The following is a 24,177-nucleotide window of genomic DNA, read 5'->3' on the forward strand; positions in this document are numbered from 1 at the left end:
ATTAAATATTGTCCATCCAACATTTAGAAATGTAAGCATTGTTGTTTAGAAAGAATTTTTCTCTTTCAAGTTCCTCTAATACTTTAATTAAATTCCATCCTGATACTTAAATATTTTTGACATTCTTTTTCTAATTCTTTATTTCCATAGCTTATATGCCCTACTTAAAGGCAGAGTCTGTCTAATGTCTAATTACATTGGCTAATATCCCCAATACAAGACCAGAAACAAATTGTAAATTATTGAGAAGAATAGCCTCTTTCATTTCTTGTTCAGCTTCTCAGTGGTCCAGTAACTCTAGAGGGAACTGACATCATTCCATTGATTAAAAGTTAATTTTAAAAGATTCCTAATAAGAAAGTTTAGACATTTAAAATTTGACAGTATTAATATTATTCATTTTTAGGATGACTTTGCTTCTTTCATAATGTCAGGGTTTTGATTTTGTTGTTTTCTTTTTAATAGCAAATATTCTTGATATTTGGTATAACTCTTAAATTGTGCCTCGTACTGGAGCTTTTGGAAAAGTAGGAGACTGTAGTTAACCCTGACATTGTGAGGTTTTAATGCATTCAAGCAAATGTGGCCACTGGAAAGCAAGGAACAACAAAACTTAGAGGATAGAATGGGAGAAACGGCCTTTCTGTCCTTTACCTTTCAATAAGAAAAGATTAAGCCTTTCCTTTGGTCTTGGTTAACTGTTAGATCAGTTAATTTACCTCAAACTATTTTTTGGCCTAAGGAAATCTGTTCTGCGGCCTTTTGGAATTGTTATATTCAGAGGCCAGGTTTTTGGCCTCTTCTTTCAAAGAGATATGTTTCAAGCTCTGCAAAGGCAAGAACTTGGCATAAGATTCCAGTGTGACACATGCACTGATGATTTACCAGAAAATATACTTGAGACATGAAAATGTTTTATATGTGATGCTTTGCTCAGACCAGAGAAAATCTGGTTATTAATAGATCTCCAGTTTATCACTGAGCCACATTATCCTCAGCACATAAAAATCTAATAAATAAGAACTCTTAAAGGGAATGTCAAACTTGGTTTTGCTTAATGGCTTCTCTTATTTTAAATCTCACAGGTTTAAAAAAAGATCAGAAAAATAGGAAGGTATTGTAATAGTGTCTAAAAGTTTAAACTTAATAACAGGGCAATCCATAAGCTTTGGGAGATACTGATAATAGTTAAAGCTGCCATTTACTGAACTATTATTGAGCTGCTGTATGTCAGGAACTTCACATATGTTCTAATTATTCTTCACAACAGCCCTGCAGGGTGTTTTTTTGTTGTTTGTTTTTTCAATTACTACTTTGCATATTAGGAGATAGACTCAGAAAGCTCACACATTTAGGAGATGGCAGAACTGAGATTTGAACTCAATTCTGTCAGATATCAATGTCCATATGTTTTAACTGAGAAAATAGTTGAGAGTGCTTAGAAAAATGCTAAATAAGGATATGGTAGCTATTGTTATTTCTTTTCAGCTGTTCTGCCTCCCAGACTATAAACGCGCGCACACACACACACACACACACACACACACACACACACCCCACATAGACACATATGGGAAGAGAGATGGGAAGGTGGGGAGATGCAGCATTACAGCACGCTATCTCCTGTAGTGAGTATCCCACCAACCCACCAGATGACCCTTCATGTATGCAATCCACAAGCAGTTAGAAGATGATAAGGAAAGAGAAGCCACATTACAAGGTGTAATACCTATTTTCGTGTCTAGGAATAGACATAAAAATACTTTTCTGTGGACAACTTCAAAACATTCTAGCGTGACAAAGAAATATAGGCTTGGACAAATGGGAACACATACATGTTCTCGGATAGACTGAGTCAACATCATGAAGATGTTAATTCTCCGTGAATTGATTTATAAACTTAATATGAACTTAATACTAAGTTTTTTTACCCTAAAACTAGACAAGAGGATGCTAACCTCAGTGGACATATATTTCTTAATAAGGCATTTGGGTGATTTTTTTCTCGTCACCACTGCTCGTTCACAGATGTTAAAATAAATATAGAGAGAGAGATTAAAAATATTTTTATAGGTTAGGTTGTGAGGAACCTTATTCTTCTAAATAGGTAAGAACGGGAGGAGTTTTTATAGCCAGGTCATGCAATTCTTTGAAACTCCCTAAGTAATATGCCAAAAATCATATTGTGTACTCACCAAAAATTATTTTTTAAGAATCTGTCAGCTGACAGTTAGAAACCACCCATTGGCAAAGGATTATTTACTTTGTCATTGTAGTACCAGTAGATACCAGTTTTTCAAATTATCTCTGTTTGGTGTTCAGAGGGTTTTTATTATAGCTCTTTGAAATTGCTTATTTTAAAAACTACCTACTATATCATTATTTTTCCCTCTTTTCAACAGTTGCATTAAAGTCCTCCCCAGCTGACAGAAATGGAGTTCAAGACAACTGTAGGACAAAATTCAGAGAAGGCCTGAACTTGCAGGAAGGAGAATTCTTACTCCAGGTAAATTGTAGTAAATGTAGTTCTGTTTCGTTAAGGACAATTATAAATGGAAACTTAACAGCCGTTTAATTATCCCCAGTTTATTTAGGATTCGCCCAGCGTTTCATACCACACTCATCTGGACTACAGTAGTGGTGTAATGCTAGCATTATACATGAAAAAAAGGAATTTTATGAAGTAGATTTATTAGAAGTCTAGTTATCACTTTCCCTGTTGCATTTCTTTAAATAGCAAGAACTAGATTATTTTAAAGGTTCTCATTTAAGACATTGGATTTACATATATGTTTTCAGGAATATAGCTCCATTAAAATAATTAATTTTATTTGTTTAATAGTTTGAAATTGTTCTTAACCTGAACTTTATTTTTTTCAATGTGTTCTTGTAACTGTATTTTCCTTTAGCAGCTATGTGTGACTTATCAACATGCTATAGATTTTTTTCAACAACCATCAGCCCTGTTGTCATGTGCTAGAACTTGGAGAGTTTCTAGTAGATTTGTCTATTAAAGTGTCTTAAATCTTTTCCTATTTTTCTTCCTCTTAAATCTGATACAATGCTTGATTCTCAGTTAAAATTCTCAGGTATTTATTCTGTTAAAGAAAGATAGAATAAAGGTGTATGCTATAAAGAATATATATATATATAACTGTATCACTTTGCTGTACATCTGAAACTAACTCAACACTGTAAACTAACTATATTTCAATTAAAAAAAGGTAAAAAAAAAAAACTAGCTAAATAAAACAAAACAAAAAAGATGTGTGCTATAATCTGCGCTATTACTATTACATAATAATTTTCAATTCTACCCAGTGAACTGAGTAGAGAATTTGCCATTATGACAAAAGTAGCTATAAGTTGGTACAGCCACTATGGAAAACAATTTGGAGGTTCCTTAAAAAACTGCAAATAGAACTACCATATGATCCAGTAATCCCACTACTGGGCATATACCCAAAGAAAACCATAATCCCAAAAGAAACTGGTACCATAATGTTTATTGCAGCACTATTTACAATAGCCAGGACGTGGAAGCAACCTAAATGCCCATCAACAAATGAATGGATCAAGAAGATGTGGCATATATATACAATGGAATATTACTCAGCTATAAAAAGGGATGAGATGGAGCTATATGTAATCAGGTGGATAGAACTACAATCTGTCATACAGAGTGAAGTAAGTCAGAAAGAGAAAGACAAATATTGTATGCTAACTCACATATATGGAATCTAAAAATGGTACTGATGAACTCAGTGACAAGAACAAGGACGCAGATACAGAGGATGGACTGGAGAACTTGAGGTTTGGGAGGGGGCGGGGGGTGAAGGGAAAGCTGAGACGAAGCGAGAGAGTAGCACAGACATATATATACTACCAACTGTAAAATAGATAGTCAGTGGGAAGTTGTTGTATAACAAAGGGAGTCCAACTTGAGGATGGAAGATGCCTTAGAGGACTGGGGCGGGGAGGGTGGGGGGGACTCGAGGGGGGGAGTCAAAGAAGGGAGGGAATACGGGGATATGTGTATAAAAACAGATGATTGAACTTGGTGTACCCCCAAAAAAATAATAAAAAAAAAAAGAATTGGAGAAAAAAAAAGTAGCTATAAGTTTCAGTAGCTCCATTCATTCAGTAAATGCTTAAGTGTAACCTAACAATTTATAAGATTTTATTGTAATTTTGTAATTGTGTTCAAATCCCTAATAGCGAAACTTAACTTTTACTTCCATTATTTTAGAAAAAATAAAATATATTCAGTCATGAGTTGTCCACCTCCTGCCTTTGGCTGAGGATTTTTATGTATATTAGCTGAATGTAAAGACTCCTTATTTGGGTCACAGGAAAGCAGTCTAACAATTGCTATTTAATGTTTTGGTTTATGTAGTAAAGTAATAAGGAAGTTCTTTATCTCAAGTGAAAACAGACAAATGTGGCATGCTTAACACTTGTTAAACTGGTTTAAATTACAGGCCAGTGATTTTCATTTTTCCCCTAGAATATTTAGACAAACTGTAAACATATCCTATGTTAAGGACCCAGAATAAAAATATACTGTTGTAAAACTAGTGTTAATTTTTTAATTTTCTGAAAATTGGAAACATTTAGGTATTTAAAATAGATGGTCCTGTTATTAATTCTGTTGGATGCCATTTGTAGATGACTCTCCCACATAGGAAGCATCACATACTATACAATTTGCTTAGGACCATACCTGTTATCTCCTATGAAGCAGATGACCAAAAGCATAGTAGATACGTGAAAATGGCATATTTCATTATATACAGTTGCCATAATGGCATCTGACTTTGTATTTCCAGCGTGTGGTTATCAGCTGGTTACCACTTAAATGTAGAGGATGTTTCCAGAGGTACAGTATATCATTTGGCTTGAAACTTTTGATAAGAAATCTTTTCCTTTGGTTTTAACACAGGCAGATGAAGAAGGTATTACAGAATATTTAACGAAAGTTTAAAATATTTATTTTCTTGATTAGCTTAAATTTATTACTGTTTTATAAGGAATAAAAAAACAATAAAATAACTTTTTGTATCTTTTCATTATCTATTACTTTAGTTGTTTATTTTCGTATATTTAAATATGTTCTATCCATTGCTGCTTAATACTATGCTTATTAAAATCTGCAGCTTCATTTTTGATAACAGCAGTTGAAATTATAAATAACAGTATTAATTGCAGTTGATTTCTCTTATTAAATAGTAAGTGAAGCTCAACATGATCTTTGGAGAGAGAGTTGTGACTTAGACTAAAGAGTAATAATCTCTTATTCATATGTAATTACCAAATTAATTCCTTCTTATAATTTACTAAGATAACTCAATATAAGTAATAACCTTGCTCCATATGGTACTTAAGATCATTTTATATATATATTATATATAATTTTATATATATATATATAATTGGTATGTGTATATTCTTTTGAGGCTTTTTGTTTTATTTCTGACAATTAACATTTGTCTAAAAGTGTTTACTATCATATCCTAAATTATCTTTGTGTCGCCGGTCATGCACTCATGAGCTTATTGTAAAGTACTAAATTTGTTCCACTGTTTGAAAAATATGATATTCTACAAAATAATATGCATATGATCAACGGATACTGTTTTCTAGAAGAAAGACATTTTCAAGATAAAAAAATACGGTAATGGATATATACTATTACTGCCAACTAAAATTTAAGAATGCTCAATTCGGGGGTGTTAATCATAAAACATTTAAGTTGTTGGTGGGTGCCATCGCCCTTCTTCACCCTGGGGGAATTCCAGGTATTAGAAGGCATAATATCTAAAGTCAGGGATCCTAGATCCCAGTTGTGATTACATGAGTTATAGCTGTGTAACAGTTGGTGAGGAGTAACACACAAAGGCAGCAGATCATGATATGACGCTAAGTGGGCAGGCTTTAGAGCCAGACTGAGTTTACCTTCTGGCTCAGCTTTTTCCTAGCCGTGTGGCCTTGGGCAAGTTACTGTGCAGCTCTTGACCTCAGTTTCCTTGAGTTAAAAACTGGAATATGACACCTACTTCAGTGGATTGCTGCGGGAATTAAGGTACTTGAATACATAAAAATGCATTTAGAAAAGTGGCTGTTAAATAGTAGGTGCTCTCCGTCGTCTGTGTAATCAAGTTCTCAGATGTATACTATAGATGAGGGATCTTGAAGGTGAAAGGAGTTTGAGTGAAAAGGAAGGCAGTCACTGTTTCTTTTACCTCATCTAATAATGAGGGCATCCGCTAGACTGAGCATCATCAGCACAGGTGCAATAGCCTGTTCAGTTTTGAATCTCAGTACTTAGCATGCGTCCTCTTTGGTATCTCATATTTCATTAAGTGTTGAATAATCTACTTGTTTATATATCTCTTTATAGTGCACAAAGCTTGATCATGTAAATCTTTATCTGCTCTTTTCCATAACCTCATATTATAGTAATGGTGCCTTATGTGAATTGAGCGGCAGCTCTGTACCAGGCACTGAGTTAGATGAGACAGTCATCATACCCATCTGCTAAAGTGCCTGTTTTTCAAACAATGACACTAAAGCTTGAAGGGGTAAATAACTTAACAAAACCACACAATTAGTAAGAAACAAGAATCCAGCCCAAATTCTGACTCCAAACTCTGTGGTTCTTAAACTGAACCATTCCATCTCTCATTTTACATGAAGAAGAGTGTCTCAGGAAGGCTTAACAGTGATCACATAGCATAGCGTAAAACAAGTGCTGAATTGAACTCAAGCAGGAAATAATGAGGGCTTTGGAATTAAAATATGTGATCACAATTAATGTTTAAGGTGATATAAATACTTTTATTACCTTAGAGTACAGAGATGTTAACATTGGACTTGAACAACCACTAAAAGAATATGAAAAGAGAGTACAACTTCTAAACTAAAAGAAACAAGATGGAGTAATAAAAAATAATTGGCCCAAAACAGGCAAAATGAAAAGAAAAAGCAGCATAGTATAGGTGGAACAAATAAAAATAAGATCTATAAAATGACAGCTTTAAACCTAAACATATTAGTACTTATATTAAATTTAAGCAGATTGCTTTTGCTGTATACTTGTCTTTCATGTATGTGTTTGTTCTACATGTGTATTTTATGTATAGTCCATTTGTGTATTCCTTTTCTAATAAAAAGTTTTTAAATGTTTTATACTTTGAGAGTATCCAAATTTCAAACTCTGCAGTGCTTAAACTATCTTTGCACAGAGCTTTTCTCCTATAAAATTTCTTTTAAGGTTCTAACCAACATCTTTACACACTATCTTCCTTTGAAAGCAGTGTGACATATTACAGTAAATGATGTGTATACAATTACGTTTAAAAAAAATGTACAGTGCATTTAAAATAGAAACTCTAAAGCATGAGGAAGAAGAAGAAATCAATATTCTATTAAAGTTATTGTGATTGAGTATTAAATTAGCTCTAAATTTTTCTTTGGCCAAATCAAAAGGTGTGAATAGATTCTTCTCACTCCTGGGGTGTGTGGTGTGTCTGCATCTGTGGGGTGTAATAACATTAACCATTTTAAAGATTTTTCATCAATAAAAGTAACAGCATTAACTGAGGTCAGTATTTATGAATGATAATATTGTTATTTAGTCACATTACTGATTTTGTAACTTTTTTCCTTATAGGCACTGAATGGCTTTGTATTGGTTGTCACTACAGATGCTTTGGTCTTTTATGCTTCTTCTACTATACAAGATTACCTGGGATTTCAGCAGGTAAATATATTTTTCTTAGGTCATTAAAAAATTTATTTTTGGAAAATGAACTTTCTACTTTTTATTTATCTTATACTTTAGGGACACAAGTGATACTTTGTATATACAAAATATAATTAAAATACATATACTGTAGAATAAAAAGCATATGTTTGAAGCTAATATATTTTTATACTTTTAATAATTGACTGCATTACAATTTCCTTAAAAGTATATATGATTCATGGATTTTGTGTTTCTTCTTTCACTTATAAGGAATTCTTATGTACAAGAAAGCCTAGGGTGGGGCAGCTAGGGTTTGGATGGGGGCAGACAGGAGAATATTTTCCATCAAATTAGTTACGAATACTGGAGGGCATGTGACAACTATGAAATGAAGGAGATGATATGTAAAGGTACAGACAAAATATTATGGCTCATCCCTTTTATTCTGACTTGTGTGGATTATGGAAGCTTTCCTGAAGGAAATGGTATTTAAGCTAACCTAAAGAAAGTGTAGGATCCAGATTGGCAGACAGTTGTGGAGGGAACACAGAAGAAGAGCTAGATGTGCTGTAGGCAGTAGGCTGGAAGGCCTTGAAGGAGGTGACCGTGTCTGGTTTAATGTTACTGAGTATATGGTGAATAACTGGAGTTATAAGGTGTTCGGCATATTTGAGGGTCAAGAACATCCAGTATGATTTGAGAACTTTGTAAGTACATTTGAATGCTAGCTACTCTTATGTATTAGTAGTTCTTAAATTCTAACGTGCATAAGAATCACCTGAAGAGATTGATAAAATGTTATAAAATTTGGGCCTTATTCCCATATAATCTGATTCAGTATGTCAGAGTGAGGCCCATGTACTTCATTCCTAACAGGCTCACAGGTGATGCCAAGACTGATGGTTGAATAGCACTGTCTGCACTGTTATATAGACTGAAGTTTAAATTATGTCATACACACTACAGAAGCCACTGAATGTTTTTTTTTAAAGGGAACATGTATGCTCCAGTCTATATTTCAGAAGATAACTCTGGCAGTTGTGTAATGGATGGCATAGAGATGACTTCATGCTAGAAGATAAAGTTCATAGGAAGATTTAAGTCCAGATAGCTAAAGTGGTGGAATCTGGCTACTGACACAAAGCCTAACTTATTTTTGAATTTTAAAGAAATATACTAATATCCATGGAAAAGCCTATTTGAAATTTAATTACATAACTAGCTTAATTATTATTTGATGTGATTCATAACAGTTAGAAATCAAAAAGATTAGCTGTTTCCCTTCTGTTTTTTCTTCATATGTACACATAACCTAGATATTCTTTAAGGAAACATTCATATCTGACATTGGTGGTGGCTTATGGCACCTTTTTTTTAAAACTGCAGGTTCTGACTCATCAGTGGGTGATGAAATTGATATAGTGGATCACCATCAATCATTCTTTTTAGTTGCTTAAAATGAAATAAAATAGAACACAGTATTGTCACACACAAAAGAAGTGTTCTGTGAAACCTTTTTCCGTGTGTGTATACACACAGGCACACATGCGATGGATGGAAAATGTATTTCTTGCCATGATTTGCAATTAAAAAAAAAGAACAATTCTGGTGGAAGGGCTAAGGGCTCCGCACCATGGTAAATGCTGAGAAGCAAGAGGTGGAGGAAGGATTCTGACCTGGTAAAGGCATAATCCCTTATTCTTATGGAATCTACTAGAAGTAAAAACTTCATATATAAGGAAAATTATTAGAGAGCAGTGAAGGAAATACATAATACTGTTAAGTTTAGAGAAGTCAGATGTAACTGGGTGTGCAGACAAGGGTTTGTGAAAGAAGGAGGATTTTAAAAGACCAGTAAATAGATAAAAATCAGCAGAACTTAATGTGCTGCAATTAAGAAACGGTCTGTGACTTATTTGACTGAAAAGTGTTCACATAGGGAAGTGATGGCAAATAACTTTTTTTTTCCTGTTTCTTTTTTCTTCTTCTTGCAAATAAATTTTGAGTTATCATCTGTAGTGCTAGTCTCTTTCTAGCTTTTCCTGTCTCGAATTCCTGGAGAGCTCTGCCATCATTTGAATTGCATTCATCACCACTAACAAGCACCCACTAATCTAGCAAGATTTTGATATTAGCCACATTTTTAAAAATCAGTGCTTCCTGTTAATTTCCTTGTATCTTTTTTCTTTAGTCTGATGTCATCCATCAGAGTGTGTATGAACTGATCCATACTGAAGACCGAGCTGAATTTCAGCGCCAGCTGCACTGGGCATTAAACCCTTCACAGTGTCCAGACTCTGGACAAAGGATTGATGGTAAGAATGTTTACCAAAAGGTAGTGTTGGGGATTTTTTGATATAATTCTGTGAGAGGAGGGAGAGATCCTTTAGGGCCATAGAACTTCCTGGTGAAGATTGGGAAGAAGGGGAAAGACGAATCTCTAGCTGTGGGCCAGAGCCAGGTCACAAGGAGCCTGATGACCTAAGGAGGGTTTTGACAGATGACAGTCATTGATGACTTTTAAGCGATAAAGTATAGCCATATACTCAGTAATATATTGTATAAAAGTAACTTAACACTGTTGTGAAAGAGGGGAAGGAAGGTACAAGGTTGATTCTGGAGTATAAATTGTTCTGTGTTTAAAATGGACCAGATACAAAAGCAAACTAGCATATGCAAGGATAAAAAATTTTTTTTCAATGCAAGCAGTGTTTTCACACATGTGTGAGAGTGTTAAAAAGAAAAAAGGTGTTAGAAAATGCAGAAATTGTTGACAGTGATAGCTCAATAGAAGTAAAAACAGCTGACTAGGTAAAGTTCTATGTAGTGAAAATGTTATTCAATAAGTTTTAATTTCTTTTCACTAGCTCCTCTTCTGAAAGTGATTTTTTTTTTTTTTTGATAATAAGAATACAGACTTTGGTTTAGAAAATAACACAAATTTCAGCTGTTCAAACAATTAATTTTACAGCAAAGTGAAAAGTAACTTTGTGTTGCTATTATATCTACAGAAGCTAATGGCCTTTCTCAGCCAACAGTCTATTATAACCCAGACCAGATTCCTCCAGAGAATTCTTCATTTATGGAGAGGTGCTTCATTTGCAGACTAAGGTGTCTGCTGGATAATTCATCCGGTTTTCTGGTAAGGTGCAAAATCTTATACTGGCATTTACTATTTAGTTTTAGAAAATTAAAAAGAAAAGTGAAACCAATTTATTTTGAATGTATTTGAGTTCAGGTTATAGAAATCTACTTTATTAACTAATTTTATAAAGGAAAGTAACTTTTTAAAATCTTTTTAGATTTTCAAAAGTATTTTCCATAACTCAAAATCTCTCTCCTTTAGGATGCAGTAACAAAGACTGAGTGGAATAACATGGAACCCTGTATTTTGCCCTTAGCCGACTGCTTACCCTCTTTGGATTTAACGCCTGCCAAATGGAAAAATTATCATAGCCTTTTCCACATGGCTAGAATAACTGCCACATAGAAAAATGGTTGTATATTCATGATTGCAGGATCCTCATCTAGTATGAGATGCTCTTGTGTAGTGTGAACTCCTGAGTAGGACGACAGGAGCAGCACAGGCCGGACACTAAGAATGGAGATGGTCCGGCTTCTCAGTTGTCTGTATCCTTAAGATAGTGCACTTCACCAGGCACAGAAGAAAATACAAACTATGTTGCATATCACATATCAGGAATTTGAAACAGATAATCAAATCTGTTAGCAAACAATGATTTTTTGTTGATGTGTTGATATCCGAAGATAATTTTGCTGATCCAGAATTAGAGTTGTGCTTTGAGATAATTTTCCTAGTACTGAGGATCAATTAGTATGTATTTCTAGGTGGAATTTCTTTGTGTAACTGGGCCTTTTCTCCCTTGTGCTGCTATCATTATTGATGTCAGAATCATCCCTTGGCCTGGTCAGTACTGTTTTAAGCAACCAAATTGATCATGGTCATGATTAAATTGTCTGTTTCCTCTGTCTTCTAAAATTATTCTTTATCTTTAATAGAGTTCTGCATTTTTGTATGGTTTTATGATTCATTTTGGTGTTTTTAACCATCTGTTTTATCTCTATGTAAAAGATTCCCATAAATTTTGAAATAGACTGTGAACTATGGAATATGGCTCATGTGTATCTGAAAATCAGTGTGTACTTGGCGACTTTTATCACTTTTCATTCGTTCAGGAAGTAGATTTTGAGTGTGCAGTGTGCACAGACCTGTGCTAGGCATGGATGAAAGGACAGCCGCAAGTTCAGAAAACTATGTAGGTCTTCCTGTTGTGACCTGTTACAGCAAGGAATGGTTCACTTACCAATTCCTTAAGGATAGTCCTCATGCTACCTTTTGGGGTATTTTTAATGCGCTTCCTGGGAAGAAAGGAATTAAAGGACCATTTGAGAGCCTCATGAACTTTTATGGAATTATCAAGAATACTGGAAATGGCCTTGATTGAGCCTTTTAAAAAGGAACATTTTAAAGCCTTTTTTTTTTTTTTTGGTTTTTTAAGGCAATGAATTTCCAAGGGAGGTTGAAGTATCTTCATGGACAGAACAAGAAAGGGAAAGATGGATCAATACTTCCACCTCAGTTGGCTTTGTTTGCCGTAGCTACTCCACTGCAGCCACCATCCATACTTGAAATCCGAACCAAAAATTTCATTTTTAGAACCAAACACAAACTAGACTTCACACCTACTGGTTGTGATGCCAAGTAAGTGAAATTTTTTCAGGTTTATTTCACCAAATGTATATTTTGTTGCAGTAAGTCTATCTTAGCATGTATATGTTTTCCATATGGTGTTGATTATAATATTGTTTATTAATATAGTATGTATTATTATTTCATACTTTATAGCATAGACTTTTAAAACAAAATAACTTCATCACGTTCAGAAATCATTTTATTATTTTACAATATTTTACAATACTTGACAATTTCTATACTATACAGATGATGTGCTTCTATTAATAAGATTCAGTATGCTGATGACATTTATTTTTGGCTTGTTTTACATTTTTAAATCGTACAAACTTTGACTTTTAGCCCTAGAAGTTTAGTAACCAAAGCATCTTACTGCTTTTCTCCTTCCTAATATGGGAATGCAGACAGATTTGAGAAACCCTGCCCCTCAAAATGGAGTATAAGTATTCTAGAATGTAATTAAAGAAAGAGTTTGTGATTCACCTGTATAATCTACTATCTTAGACTCATCATCAGTGATAATTTTCATGGTCTTTATTCAGGAGAAGAAAATAGTCTAAAACTGAAATTTGTAGCCATAGGCAAAAGAGAGCAGTTACAGAAATGTGTTTGTTTTTAGTCTGAAATTCTGAATGTCAACATAGTGCAGGAAATAGCATATAACTAATGAATTTATGTTGGCTACTTCATTTAAGTTAAATTTTAATTTCATTCTTATTTTGCTTCTTTGTTTTAAACAGAGGAAAAATTGTTTTGGGCTATACCGAATCAGAGCTGTGCATGAGAGGATCAGGATATCAATTCGTTCATGCTGCTGATATGCTTTATTGTGCTGAGTACCATATCCGGAGTAAGTTGTAGTTTCTTATGAACTTGGCTGAGAAAACAGCTTAGACTCTAGCACATGTTTCAAATTATTACTGATGTAATGTGTTTAAGGAAACTATTTGGATAAACTTCTACTCAGCATCACACAATTATGATTAATCTGAGTTGTACTGTATTCATTTGCTGCTGTATAGGAATGTAGTAGTTTACTCTGAAAATGACCATTTTGTCCCATGTTTTGCTCAGGAGTTAAATTTATGAATTAAAAATGATGCCATTAATGTTAATATAGATTATACTTTAAAATTGTATAGTAAATGATTGGGCTGTAGGAAATGTTCCTTTTTTTTTTTTTTAATGAAAACAATTTCCCCTCCAAACTCTATACTCTCTCTAGTTGCACGTGTTACTAGAATTGTCTGACTCAATCTTTCCTTGAACCACTTAAATAGTAAATTTAATCTGAAATAGGAAAAAATAGCAATGCTGAAGCAGTATTTTGATGCATTTTAATATACTGTGCTTAAAAGGCGTCAGTATATTTATCATCTTTGCTGATGTGTGAATTACATCTAGAAATATTACAGAGATTTTCTTCATTGTGTTGATTTTGGATTTGATAATTTAATTCTTTTTTGTTTTAGTGATTAAGACTGGAGAGAGTGGCATGATAGTGTTCAGGCTTCTTACGAAAAGCAATCGATGGACTTGGGTGCAGTCAAATGCACGCTTAGTTTATAAAAACGGAAGACCAGATTATATCATTGCAACTCAGAGACCTCTAACGTAAGCACAAAGACCTAGAATGTTTCATGTTTTGGGTTTTTATTTTAATCACACTTTGGTTTATAAATGCTCTTACATGAAAACCTAAAAATAAATTTTAAGAGAATTTACACTGGAAATAAAAATTGAGAGGTAATATGTATAGAAAGAAGAAGGCATAGGGTGAGGACATTGAGAAACAGAGTTAACAAACTTTCTTGAACAACCACGTACACAGAGCTACAGAAAGAGAATAATGAAAGAAGATTCCTGGGTACGTGAAGGAAAGATGAAAAGCCAGTGCCATCTGTCAAATACAATAAAAACATAACAGTGCTTTGTTTAGCATATTTGCTAATAAGCAGGCAGTGATTTTTAAGTTTCTCATGTATTCTAGAAGTATTTTGTCAAATGTTTTCTCCATCTCTGGAGAATTGATTTTTGTATGTGGTTTTGAGGGTAAGGACCAAGATTATTTTTTTTTCCCTTATATGGATATCTAGGTGACTAGTAACATTTATTGAAAAGATGGTGTTTTGAAAAGACCATATTTTCCCCCACTGCACTTCAACCGGGGGGGGGGGGGGGTGTGTGTGTATCTGTGCTTCTGTTTCTGGGTTCCATTGGTCTAGTTGTCTATTTTTAGACCAGAGCACATTGTTTTAACTATTCTGTATCTTAATTGCCTTGATATCTGAGTATATGCCTACCCTCATTTGTTCAGAATTTTTCTTGTTCTCCTTCGAGAGAATCTTGGCTCTTTACTACTTATATTTCTATATATACATTTTAAAACTCAGGTGTCAATTCCCATAGGAAAATTTGTTGAAATTTTGAAGGGGACTACATTGAAATTATAGTTTCTTTTGGGAGAATTAACATCTTTATAATATTGAATCTTCCAACCCCTGAACATGGTGAATGTATATATGTGCAGATGGGTACATGTGTACGTATATATCCATGTCTTTATCTCAATAATGGGTTGTATTTTTCTTAGCTTAGTCTTATACATCTTTTAATTTTATTCCAAAATATTTTGTGTTCTGTGATGTTGTTTTAAGTGGTGTATATATTATATATAATTTTTAATATATAGAAATAGTTGATTTTAATATTGGTTTATTATATCCAGTGACCTTAGTAAAATTCACTTATTAATTCTAATAAGGTGTCTGTAGACTTTTTAAGGTTTTCTACTGTATACCATGTTATTTGCAAATGAGTTTTTTCTTTTTATCATTTAGACTTAATTTTGTTGTTGTTAATTCTCTTATTGAACTGGGTAGGCCCTCAGTAATATGTAATGGAAATAATAATTCATTTTTGTCTTATTCCCAACCTTAAGGGTGAGAGCCTTTAATATTTTACCATTGCATATGATATGCAATGGTAAAAACTGTAAGTAGTGTTTGTAAGTAGTGTATTGTTATTTTTGTGAATACTGTTTTTTCCTACTTCAGATTTGAAATCTTTAGTTTACTAAAAGTTATCATCATGAATGGTTGTTGAACTTTACCAGATACTTCCTCTCCATTCATTGACATCATGATTTGTCTCCTTTATAAGTTCTGTAGTGATATAATTTTAAGAAATATTTCCTAGAATTAGGAATTTGTGCCCTCTTTTGATCACTATTACTAGAAGGTCATTAATTTTATTATTCCTCTCAAGGAGCCAGCTTTTGGTTATATATTTGTTATCCATTTTATTTATGTCTGCTCATTATTATTTCCTTTCTTCTACTCTTTTTGGGTATAATTTGAATTTTCTCCCAACTTTTTTTTTTAATGTATATGGTTAAAGCTGTCAGTTTTCCTTTAAGTGTGCCTAACTACAATCCTCATGTTTTGGTATGTCTTATTTTTATCATTCAATTGAAAATATTTGCTAGTATTTATTTTGACTTTATTCACGAATTATTAAGAAATATAGTGTTACCATACTTTTTGATGTTAGGAGATTTTCTAGTTGTCTTTTCTGTTACTTTAATTGCACTGAAGTGAGAGAATAGTGTCTGAATGATGTCAGTCCTCTGAAATTTGTAGTGGCTTATTCTATGATCTGGTATATGGTCAGTGTTGGTAAAATAGTCCATGTGCTCTTATCAAAAATACATGTTCTGTTGTATGTATAGTGTTCTTTATATATCAGTGATCTGGTTTGTGTTATTCATGTTTTTCTACATTTGATATTTTTGTTCGCTTGTTCTATTAGTTATTAAGAGGTTATTAGACCCATTGGAGCTCTTTACCTAAAACGGATATTAAATTTTACATATATACACACTCCATGTAGTATATATGAAACCATAACTATGACATTTTCTTCATGCCTTAACTTGATTTATGAATTCTTCCCTCATGCAAAATTTTTAATTTTCATATGTCAGTCTTCCTTTAGAGCTTCTGGGTTTTATATTTTATTGCAACATGCCTGATTTTTATATTTGGATCTTTATTCCATTCATAATTTATTTTTTCAGGTAGGGGTGGAACCTGAGTGTGAAATTAATGACTGCATTAAGTTTTTGGACATATTCTAAATTACTTGTCTAAAAAACAATTTTAAGTACTTATCAGAAAGATTTCTCTCAAAGTTCCTGTTCCTTGCTGTGAAACTCAAATACAGTGTATTTTGTGTGCTACTTTTTCTTTTCTAAAATGTCTTATTTTGAAATGTTTATGATGCAATTCTTCCTAATATATACAAACTTTCTTGCGCACAATTTTAGAGATGAAGAAGGAACAGAACATTTACAAAAACGAAATATGAAGATGCCTTTTATGTTTGCCACTGGAGAAGCTGTTTTATATGAGGTAACCAACCCTTTTCCTCCCATGATGGATCCCTTACCAATAAGGACTAAAACTGGTGCTGGGGGAAAAGATTCTGCTACCAAATCAACTCTGAATAAGGATTCCCTCAATCCCAGTTCCCTGCTGAATGCCATGATGCAACAAGATGAATCTATTTATCTCTATCCTGCTTCAAGTAGTACACCTTTCGAAAGAAATTTTTTCAGTGACTCTCTGAATGAGTGCAGTAATTGGCAAAACAGTGTTGCACCGATGGGAAGTGATAATATCCTAAAACACGAGCAGATCGGTCAGTCTCAGGAAGTGAACCCAACACTCTCTGGAGATCATGCAGGGCTCTTTCCAGATAATAGAAATAGTGACTTGTACAGCATTATGAAACACCTAGGCATTGATTTTGAAGATATCAAACACATGCAACAGAATGAGGAATTTTTCAGAACTGACTTTTCTGGTGAGGATGACTTCAGAGATATTGACTTAACAGATGAAATTCTGACCTACGTCGAAGACTCTCTAAATCAGTCTGCCTTGGGGTGTTCAGGTTACCATCAGCAACAGTCCATGGCTCTGAACCCAAGCTGTATGGTACAGGAGCACCTCCAGCTAGAACAGCAGCAGCAGCAGCTACAGCACCACCAGAAGCACGTGGCAGTGGAGCAGCAGCAACAACTGTGTCAGAAAATGAAGCACATGCAAGTGAATGGCATGTTCGCAAACTGGAACTCTGACCAGTCCGTGCCTTTTAATTGTCCTCTGCAAGACCTACAGCAGTACAGTGTCTTTTCCAACTTACCTGGGACCAGTCAAGAGTTTCCCTACAAATCTGAGATTGATGCTATGCCTTATGCACAGAACTTTATTCACTGCAGTCAGTCTGGGTTGCCACCACATTCTAAGGGTACACAGCTAGACTTTCCCATCGGGAATTTTGAACCAGCGCCATACCCTACCACTTCTTCTAATTTAGAAGATTTTGTCACATGTTTACAAGTCCCTGAAAACCAAAAGCATGGACTTAATCCACAGTCAGCCATAGTAACTCCTCAGACGTGTTACGCTGGGGCTGTGTCAATGTACCAGTGCCAGCCGGAACCTCAGCACAGCCATGTGGCTCAGATGCAGTACAACCCAACAATGCCAGGCCCACAGGCATTTTTAAACAAGGTAAGGCTTTTACCAAACTGAATAAGCCCTGTAGATGATTCTTCGTACATTATAAATAGACATGAGTTATAAATTTTCTATGTCAGTGGCTGATTTTAATCTATTATTTGTAGCATACATGAGAAGGCATGTTTAATTTTATCTGTGACTACTATTTTTTTTTTTAATAAGCTGGTACTTTTTCAGTGTGTTAGTAATACAAGTATATCATATTTACGTGAAAGGAGAAAGAAATCAAACACAAAAGCAACGTGTCTAAGTTACCAGGTGAAATTAGTTACAAGTATATTGTTCAGAATAATGTTGATTTTTAAAAATATGGTCTTTTCATATTTTTAAAAATCAAGGTTCAGATTTCAAAGAGATTTAAATTTTTAAAAATAGTTTCTACAAAGCTCAATTTTTTTACTGACATATAATTGACTTACAGTTACTTTCAGGTATACAATGGTAATTTGGTATTTTTATAGCTTATACTCTAAAGTTATTAAATATTGGCTCCATTTCTGTTGAAATTGGGTTAAAATCGGTCTAGATGTGCTTCCTTCAAATGCTTTGGCCCTAGATGATCTCTGGCATTCCGTCCTGGGCTCCGTGGTATATTCTCTGGCAGTGATCTCTATGTGATCTGCCAGATCCTCGTTTTACCCTTTGAGGTAGAATAGTCTGTTTCCTGGCATTCTTAAAAAAAGGAAAAAAAGGCGGGGAGATGTAACTCAGCTGGCTTTCCATCGTGGGACTCAAGCTAGCTGTTTTATCTTTGTTGAAACGTGTCATTCGAACCCTCTAGCATCATGGTAACTTAAAAAGTGCTTGCTGAGATTGCTGCTGTCTGTGGCCATCCAGGAATATATCATAAGTGTTTGCATTTATGCTTTCCATTAGAAAATATGTAGTTCATTTTATAGGATATTTAAGTTTAGTTTTGAAGCAAATCTTGATTATTAGACTATGTATAATAATAGTTCATAAGTGTTACTTGAATCTTTTCACCAATTGTTCTTTCTGGCCTTTTTTATACACTTGGTTTTGTCTGATTATATATGAGCTTTTTAATAGAAAATGGCTGTGCAAGTTTTTCTTATCCTCATTCCTGACTTCCTTCAGTTATTTAACAGTCAGTTATAGTCTGTCTCACAACATTGCTGTGAAGTGAGCATAGGTAGGTGACTTCTCTACAGTTTACTGTACAAGTTAATTATGTAAAATTACATTTTGAACAGGCCTGCATTAGCATGATGAACAGGCCTGCATTAGCATGCGTTACTTACAGTTTTCTTCTCCACTGTTTTGTATTACTTTTTTGTGACTAGTAAGATAAGAATTCTAGACATATGTTCCCCCAAGGAGTTATTAAAACTAAAGAAAATTAAAATTCCATCTGTGGCTCACGTTGTAGTCTGTGGGACAGCACTGCTCTAGGCAATATATTTAAAGAGAATTGCTGATGTGCACTGTGTTATGACTGATAAGAGTAATTTATTCAAAACCTGCCCTTCTCTGGGCACTTAACTACCTTCCCTTTGAAAACTCAACCAATTTTAGAAGCAGTCTGTTCTGATTACTGAGACCTAATGTTACAGTAGGCTTTAGAAAGGTAGATTTCATTCAGAGCAATTAAGGGTATGATTATAATGTTATTTTCACTATTTACTAAGATACAAAAGGTTCTATATAAAAATCCTATGGAACTATGTATCTCTGTCCTCCCTCCTTTTTTTCATAGCAGTTCTGGAAATCAAACTAATTTCACTGTTACAAGGCAAGAGCAAGCATTTTACTTTGGTAACTTTTATTTCCATAATTAGGACAGTAATTTTAGTAGTATTTATTATTGAAAGCATATTATGAATAAAAAATTGGTTCTAGCAGTCATACCCATGGTGTAATATGTTAGGAATATTAAGAAACCTCTTGCAAATCAAAACTTACCTCTTTCAAGAAAGTTCTAGGTTATCTGTAGTCCACTGTAGTGATCTTCAAAGTAATTCATTGGTACCTAGCACTTAGGTAAAATCTGGTCAAAACAAGACAGAGAATGTAGTAACTGTGGTTCATGACTGGTACTCTCTGACCCATCAGTTCCTATCCAAACTGAAGGCAGTTCATTGATCAAATACTCTCTCGATGTACGGAATGCCAAATCTGAAGTGAGACAATGCTATTACTCATCTCTGCCATCTAATAGAGAAACCAAAGGTTGTAAACAACTAATAACAGAATATATATTCAGTATGTCTTCACTGAATAATTTAACAGCAGGAAAGGAATTTGAAATTTAACAACATGCAGGACAAAGATTTTTAAAATCTAATGGCTTAAGTTACATGAAGGATCTGTTCTAATAAGTTACCATTGCTATTTTTGTTTTCAGTTTCAGAACGGAGGAGTTTTAAATGAAACCTATCCAGCTGAATTAAGTAGCATGAATAACACTCAGCCTACCACCCATCTTCACCCATCAGAAGCCAGACCTTTCCCTGACATGACATCCAGTGGATTCCTGTAATTCCAAGCCCACTTTGCACCTTGGTTTTTTGATTAGTTTGTGAAACGTTATGGACTAATAAAACTGTCACTGTTGGACGTTAGCAAGTTCACGTGGAGGCGTTGATGTATGTAGTTCTCACTGTTATTCCAAACCAAATTTTAATGTTTTTATAAGAGGAGTTAATTACACATACTACCATCATTAAAATAGAAAGTATGCTGCCACAGAGGAGTGACGTACTATTTACATTTTACAGTATTCTGAAATACCACAGAATATACAATTATACGTATATATTCAGGGGGATATTATGACACTTTTAAATAAAATTTTCTTTGTTGGAATTGTCAGAATAAAATGAAATACTTTGAGTTTTGAACTTCAAGATTCTTATTAGTGTACCAAATATGAACTATTTCCTTTTATTTTTAGCTTCTGCTTTTATCTCAGATGTTAAAATGAGTCGTTTGGTGCTTTCATAAAAAGATAATCTCAATGTTCTCCTCCTTCCTTGGTAGTGTAAGTGCCTCATAATTTTTTCTACCTATAACACTGTAGGAGTATATTTTACATAAAATATACTTTCTCTTTTTAAGATTAATAACATTCTGCACACGAATATTATTGGTATTTCTTAAATTCAGTCATTTTTATTAATCCAGGCATGTTTTAACTGCACTATTCACCCACTTTCTTCAGGTAAAGGTCAAATAATGATTGAAAAGATAATTATTTATTACATAATCTAGTTGCTTCTAGACTTTAATGTTGCCTTGTGCCTTATGTTGAAAAATTTTGAAAGTGAAAATGTCTTTCCAAATTATTTTTTAATCATCACATAAATATTTAAGACAGCAGCACCAGAATTTCAACAGTTTTCAGATGTAAGAGATATACCATCATTTAGTTTTACTAAAATCTCCACCTTAATAGTTGAACGTTGCAGTATAAAGAATCTGCTGTTAAATGCAACCCTGTGTATTAACTTAAAAAAAAAGAGAAGCAGCTTTATTTTTAGCTCTTTAATAAGTAAAGCACCCATTTCAATATGTATAAAGTCTTTAAAAACTGTTTTAGATCTATACCCCTTTAAGATGTTGTAGTATGTTGACTTTATAAATTTCACTTCTTAGTACAGTGGAAACTATTTTTCTCATATTTGAGGAGTGTTAAGATTGAATATAGCAATCTTTGGTGCAAAGTATTGGTATGAGTGAAAAGAATGGTGCATTGTATAGTTTATAATGAACAAAATTATTTGTATAATATTTTCAGTCTTTCATTTAAAAATAGTGCATACCTTATATATGCACACAAATAATTTGTTTGGGTCTTAACGTATTTTATCCGTGTGTCAATGAATCCAACTTCTTTCAAAAGTTGATATTAAGAAAAAGACAACCATGCAGTTCTCCTAACTTCAAATATTAGGTTCTTTCTATGATATAGTGACCTCTGTTATCAGTAAGGCAAATTAATCGTGCTACTAATAACTTTACCATCCTCAGGTGACTTAAAAGTGCCACCATCTGCCTTTCTTTTATTTAAATATGACATCTCAAAGGCATAGACACATTTTCCATGTATTCATGATGGAATCCCAAACTTAAATGTAGTATTAAAATACATTTTCTATTTCTTTTTTTAGTAAATTAATGTATATAAAAGTGACTTCAGACAAAACATGTCAGTTTTATGCATTTTCAGAGAAAATTTTAAATCTGTAGAATCAATTTAAGTGTTGAAAAAAATGAATTTGTCTAAAACATTTCCAGCATGTTTCCAGCATGAGGTATCAATAAAGATTTAGATCAGTGGTCCAGATTAGTATTCCATGTTTACATCTAAACCTTTCATTAAAAGTCATTATAAACCATTTTTGTTAGTCTCTTCCACATGTTACTGGATGAATTATTTAGTGGGAAAAAAATAGGCTTTTTAAATTGTGAATATGATGACAATCAAGTATACACTTATAAAATTTAAAAAAATTTAAAGCAATATTGTATATTTTTACCTATATAAAGTAACTAAAATTTATCTAAGAATAATAAAGTCACATTAAACCAAATACACCTTTGTCTGTATTGCTAAGTGCCAAACAAAGGAAGAAGGGTTTGTGTACTGCTATATTGAGGGATTTATTTTTAGGTGATGTGCACTTTTAAGGATGTGGATGTGTCTAATTGGATCTTTTTCCTATGCCAGGCTGTTCTTACAGTACCCAAAGATTTACCAGTGTTCCAATGTATTATGTAGCTTTTAATCATTACTATGCACAAACTAGTGTTTTTCAGTATTACTAAATTTTAGGTAAATGTTTTCATGGGTATTCTCTCCTTCAAGATGTTACTGCTTACATATGCCATGCATACATTTTTATTTAAAATGTGATTTATAATATCCTTATCAAAAAATTGTATACAATAATATATATGGTAATAAAATAATCACCAAGTATGAATAGTATGTTTTAATGCAAATTATTCTTTCTGGTCCATATAAAGGAAGTGAGTATTTATAGTACAGTGTTATAATTATGTTAGATGAAAGCAGCCTACAATATTTAAGGATAGGTTAAGTCAGTAATTCATAAACTTCTCCCTGGATATTTTGGCAATGACCAGAGTATAAAAAAACACACCAAGTAACTTCATGGGTTAAAATGTTTCTGAAATGAACTTTTCTTTTAAGCTTTGTATTAGTGTTGTAGTTTAGTGGTGTTAGTATCTCAGATTAAAATCCAAAATTCCATTTTAATAGGTAATATTTTAAGAATATTTATGAAAAAAATTTAAACAACCCATATTCTATTTCGTGCTTAGATTAGAAAAGTTATTGCCCAAATTTATGTCTCTAACAAATATAAATGGCATGTTAAGCCTTTGGTGTTAAATTCGTAACTATTAAACACTCACCAAGAATTCTGCAGTTAGAATTGAAGAAAAATTCCTGAGAAAAAGTTTTCATTCTACTAACAATTTTTTACATTAATTTTACATTTATTCTTAATCATTAGGTATTTTTCTCAACAAGTCAAAAGAAACATAGTAAATTAGCACCATGCTTAATTCTGAATATTCAAGAAAGACCAAAATTGTCTTTTGTCTAAGAAGTGCATATATATTCAGTTTTAACTATTTGATTTGAAAGAATCAAGAAGAATCCAGATAATCGTATTTCTGATTCTTGCTTTCACTCAAATGATTTCCATCAGCATGAATGACTTCAGTTTGGCCCCTTGTCACCAAGCCTGTCAAATACTGGACCAGGGATGTTAGTTTAGCTACGCACAAGACTAGGGGATTTCTAAGCTTTTTCTCAATGTCTGCAGAGGACCATGCTTCCAGTTCCACTAATACAACTGAGACCATCAAAACCCCATAGCACATCCTAGGTGTGTCTGTACTTACACCTCAACAATACCACTGTCCTCTGCTCTTAGGCCAACCTCCAACATGGGGGAAGGAGAAGCTCCCCTGCCTCAAGATTAACGCCCTTCCTAACCACAACCTCCCACTCCATCCCTCCCCCTTGGCAACCACAAGTCTGTTCTCTATGTCCAGAGGTTGGGGTTAGTAGATGGAAGCTAATATATTTGTAATGGATAAACAACAAGGTCCTACTATACAGCAAAGAGAACTAT

General features: G+C 33.5%; 1 protein-coding gene across 3 annotated transcripts in view; it reads left to right on the top strand.

The window, feature by feature from the left end:
- AHR (aryl hydrocarbon receptor) overlaps window positions 1-22,997 on the top strand; it is a 45,098-nt gene extending 22,101 nt beyond the window's left edge. For 2 of the 3 annotated variants that reach the window (XM_057731297.1, XM_057731296.1), the window contains 9 exons: window positions 2,403-2,506; window positions 7,673-7,762; window positions 9,939-10,062; window positions 10,759-10,889; window positions 12,268-12,470; window positions 13,202-13,311; window positions 13,934-14,075; window positions 16,789-18,040; window positions 20,415-22,983. In XM_057731297.1, coding sequence (XP_057587280.1) covers window positions 2,403-2,506; window positions 7,673-7,762; window positions 9,939-10,062; window positions 10,759-10,889; window positions 12,268-12,470; window positions 13,202-13,311; window positions 13,934-14,075; window positions 16,789-18,040; window positions 20,415-20,549 — 2,291 coding nt within the window. In that variant the 3' untranslated portion in view covers window positions 20,550-22,983. Of the gene's footprint in view, window positions 1-2,402; window positions 2,507-7,672; window positions 7,763-9,938; window positions 10,063-10,758; window positions 10,890-12,267; window positions 12,471-13,201; window positions 13,312-13,933; window positions 14,076-16,788; window positions 18,041-20,414 lie in introns of all 3 variants that reach the window. The other variant, XM_057731295.1, reaches the window with a different exon arrangement.
- Window positions 22,998-24,177: the final 1,180 nt, after the last annotated feature.

Source organism: Hippopotamus amphibius, chromosome 4, assembly GCF_030028045.1.
Source record: "Hippopotamus amphibius kiboko isolate mHipAmp2 chromosome 4, mHipAmp2.hap2, whole genome shotgun sequence".
Taxonomy (NCBI): domain Eukaryota; kingdom Metazoa; phylum Chordata; class Mammalia; order Artiodactyla; family Hippopotamidae; genus Hippopotamus; species Hippopotamus amphibius.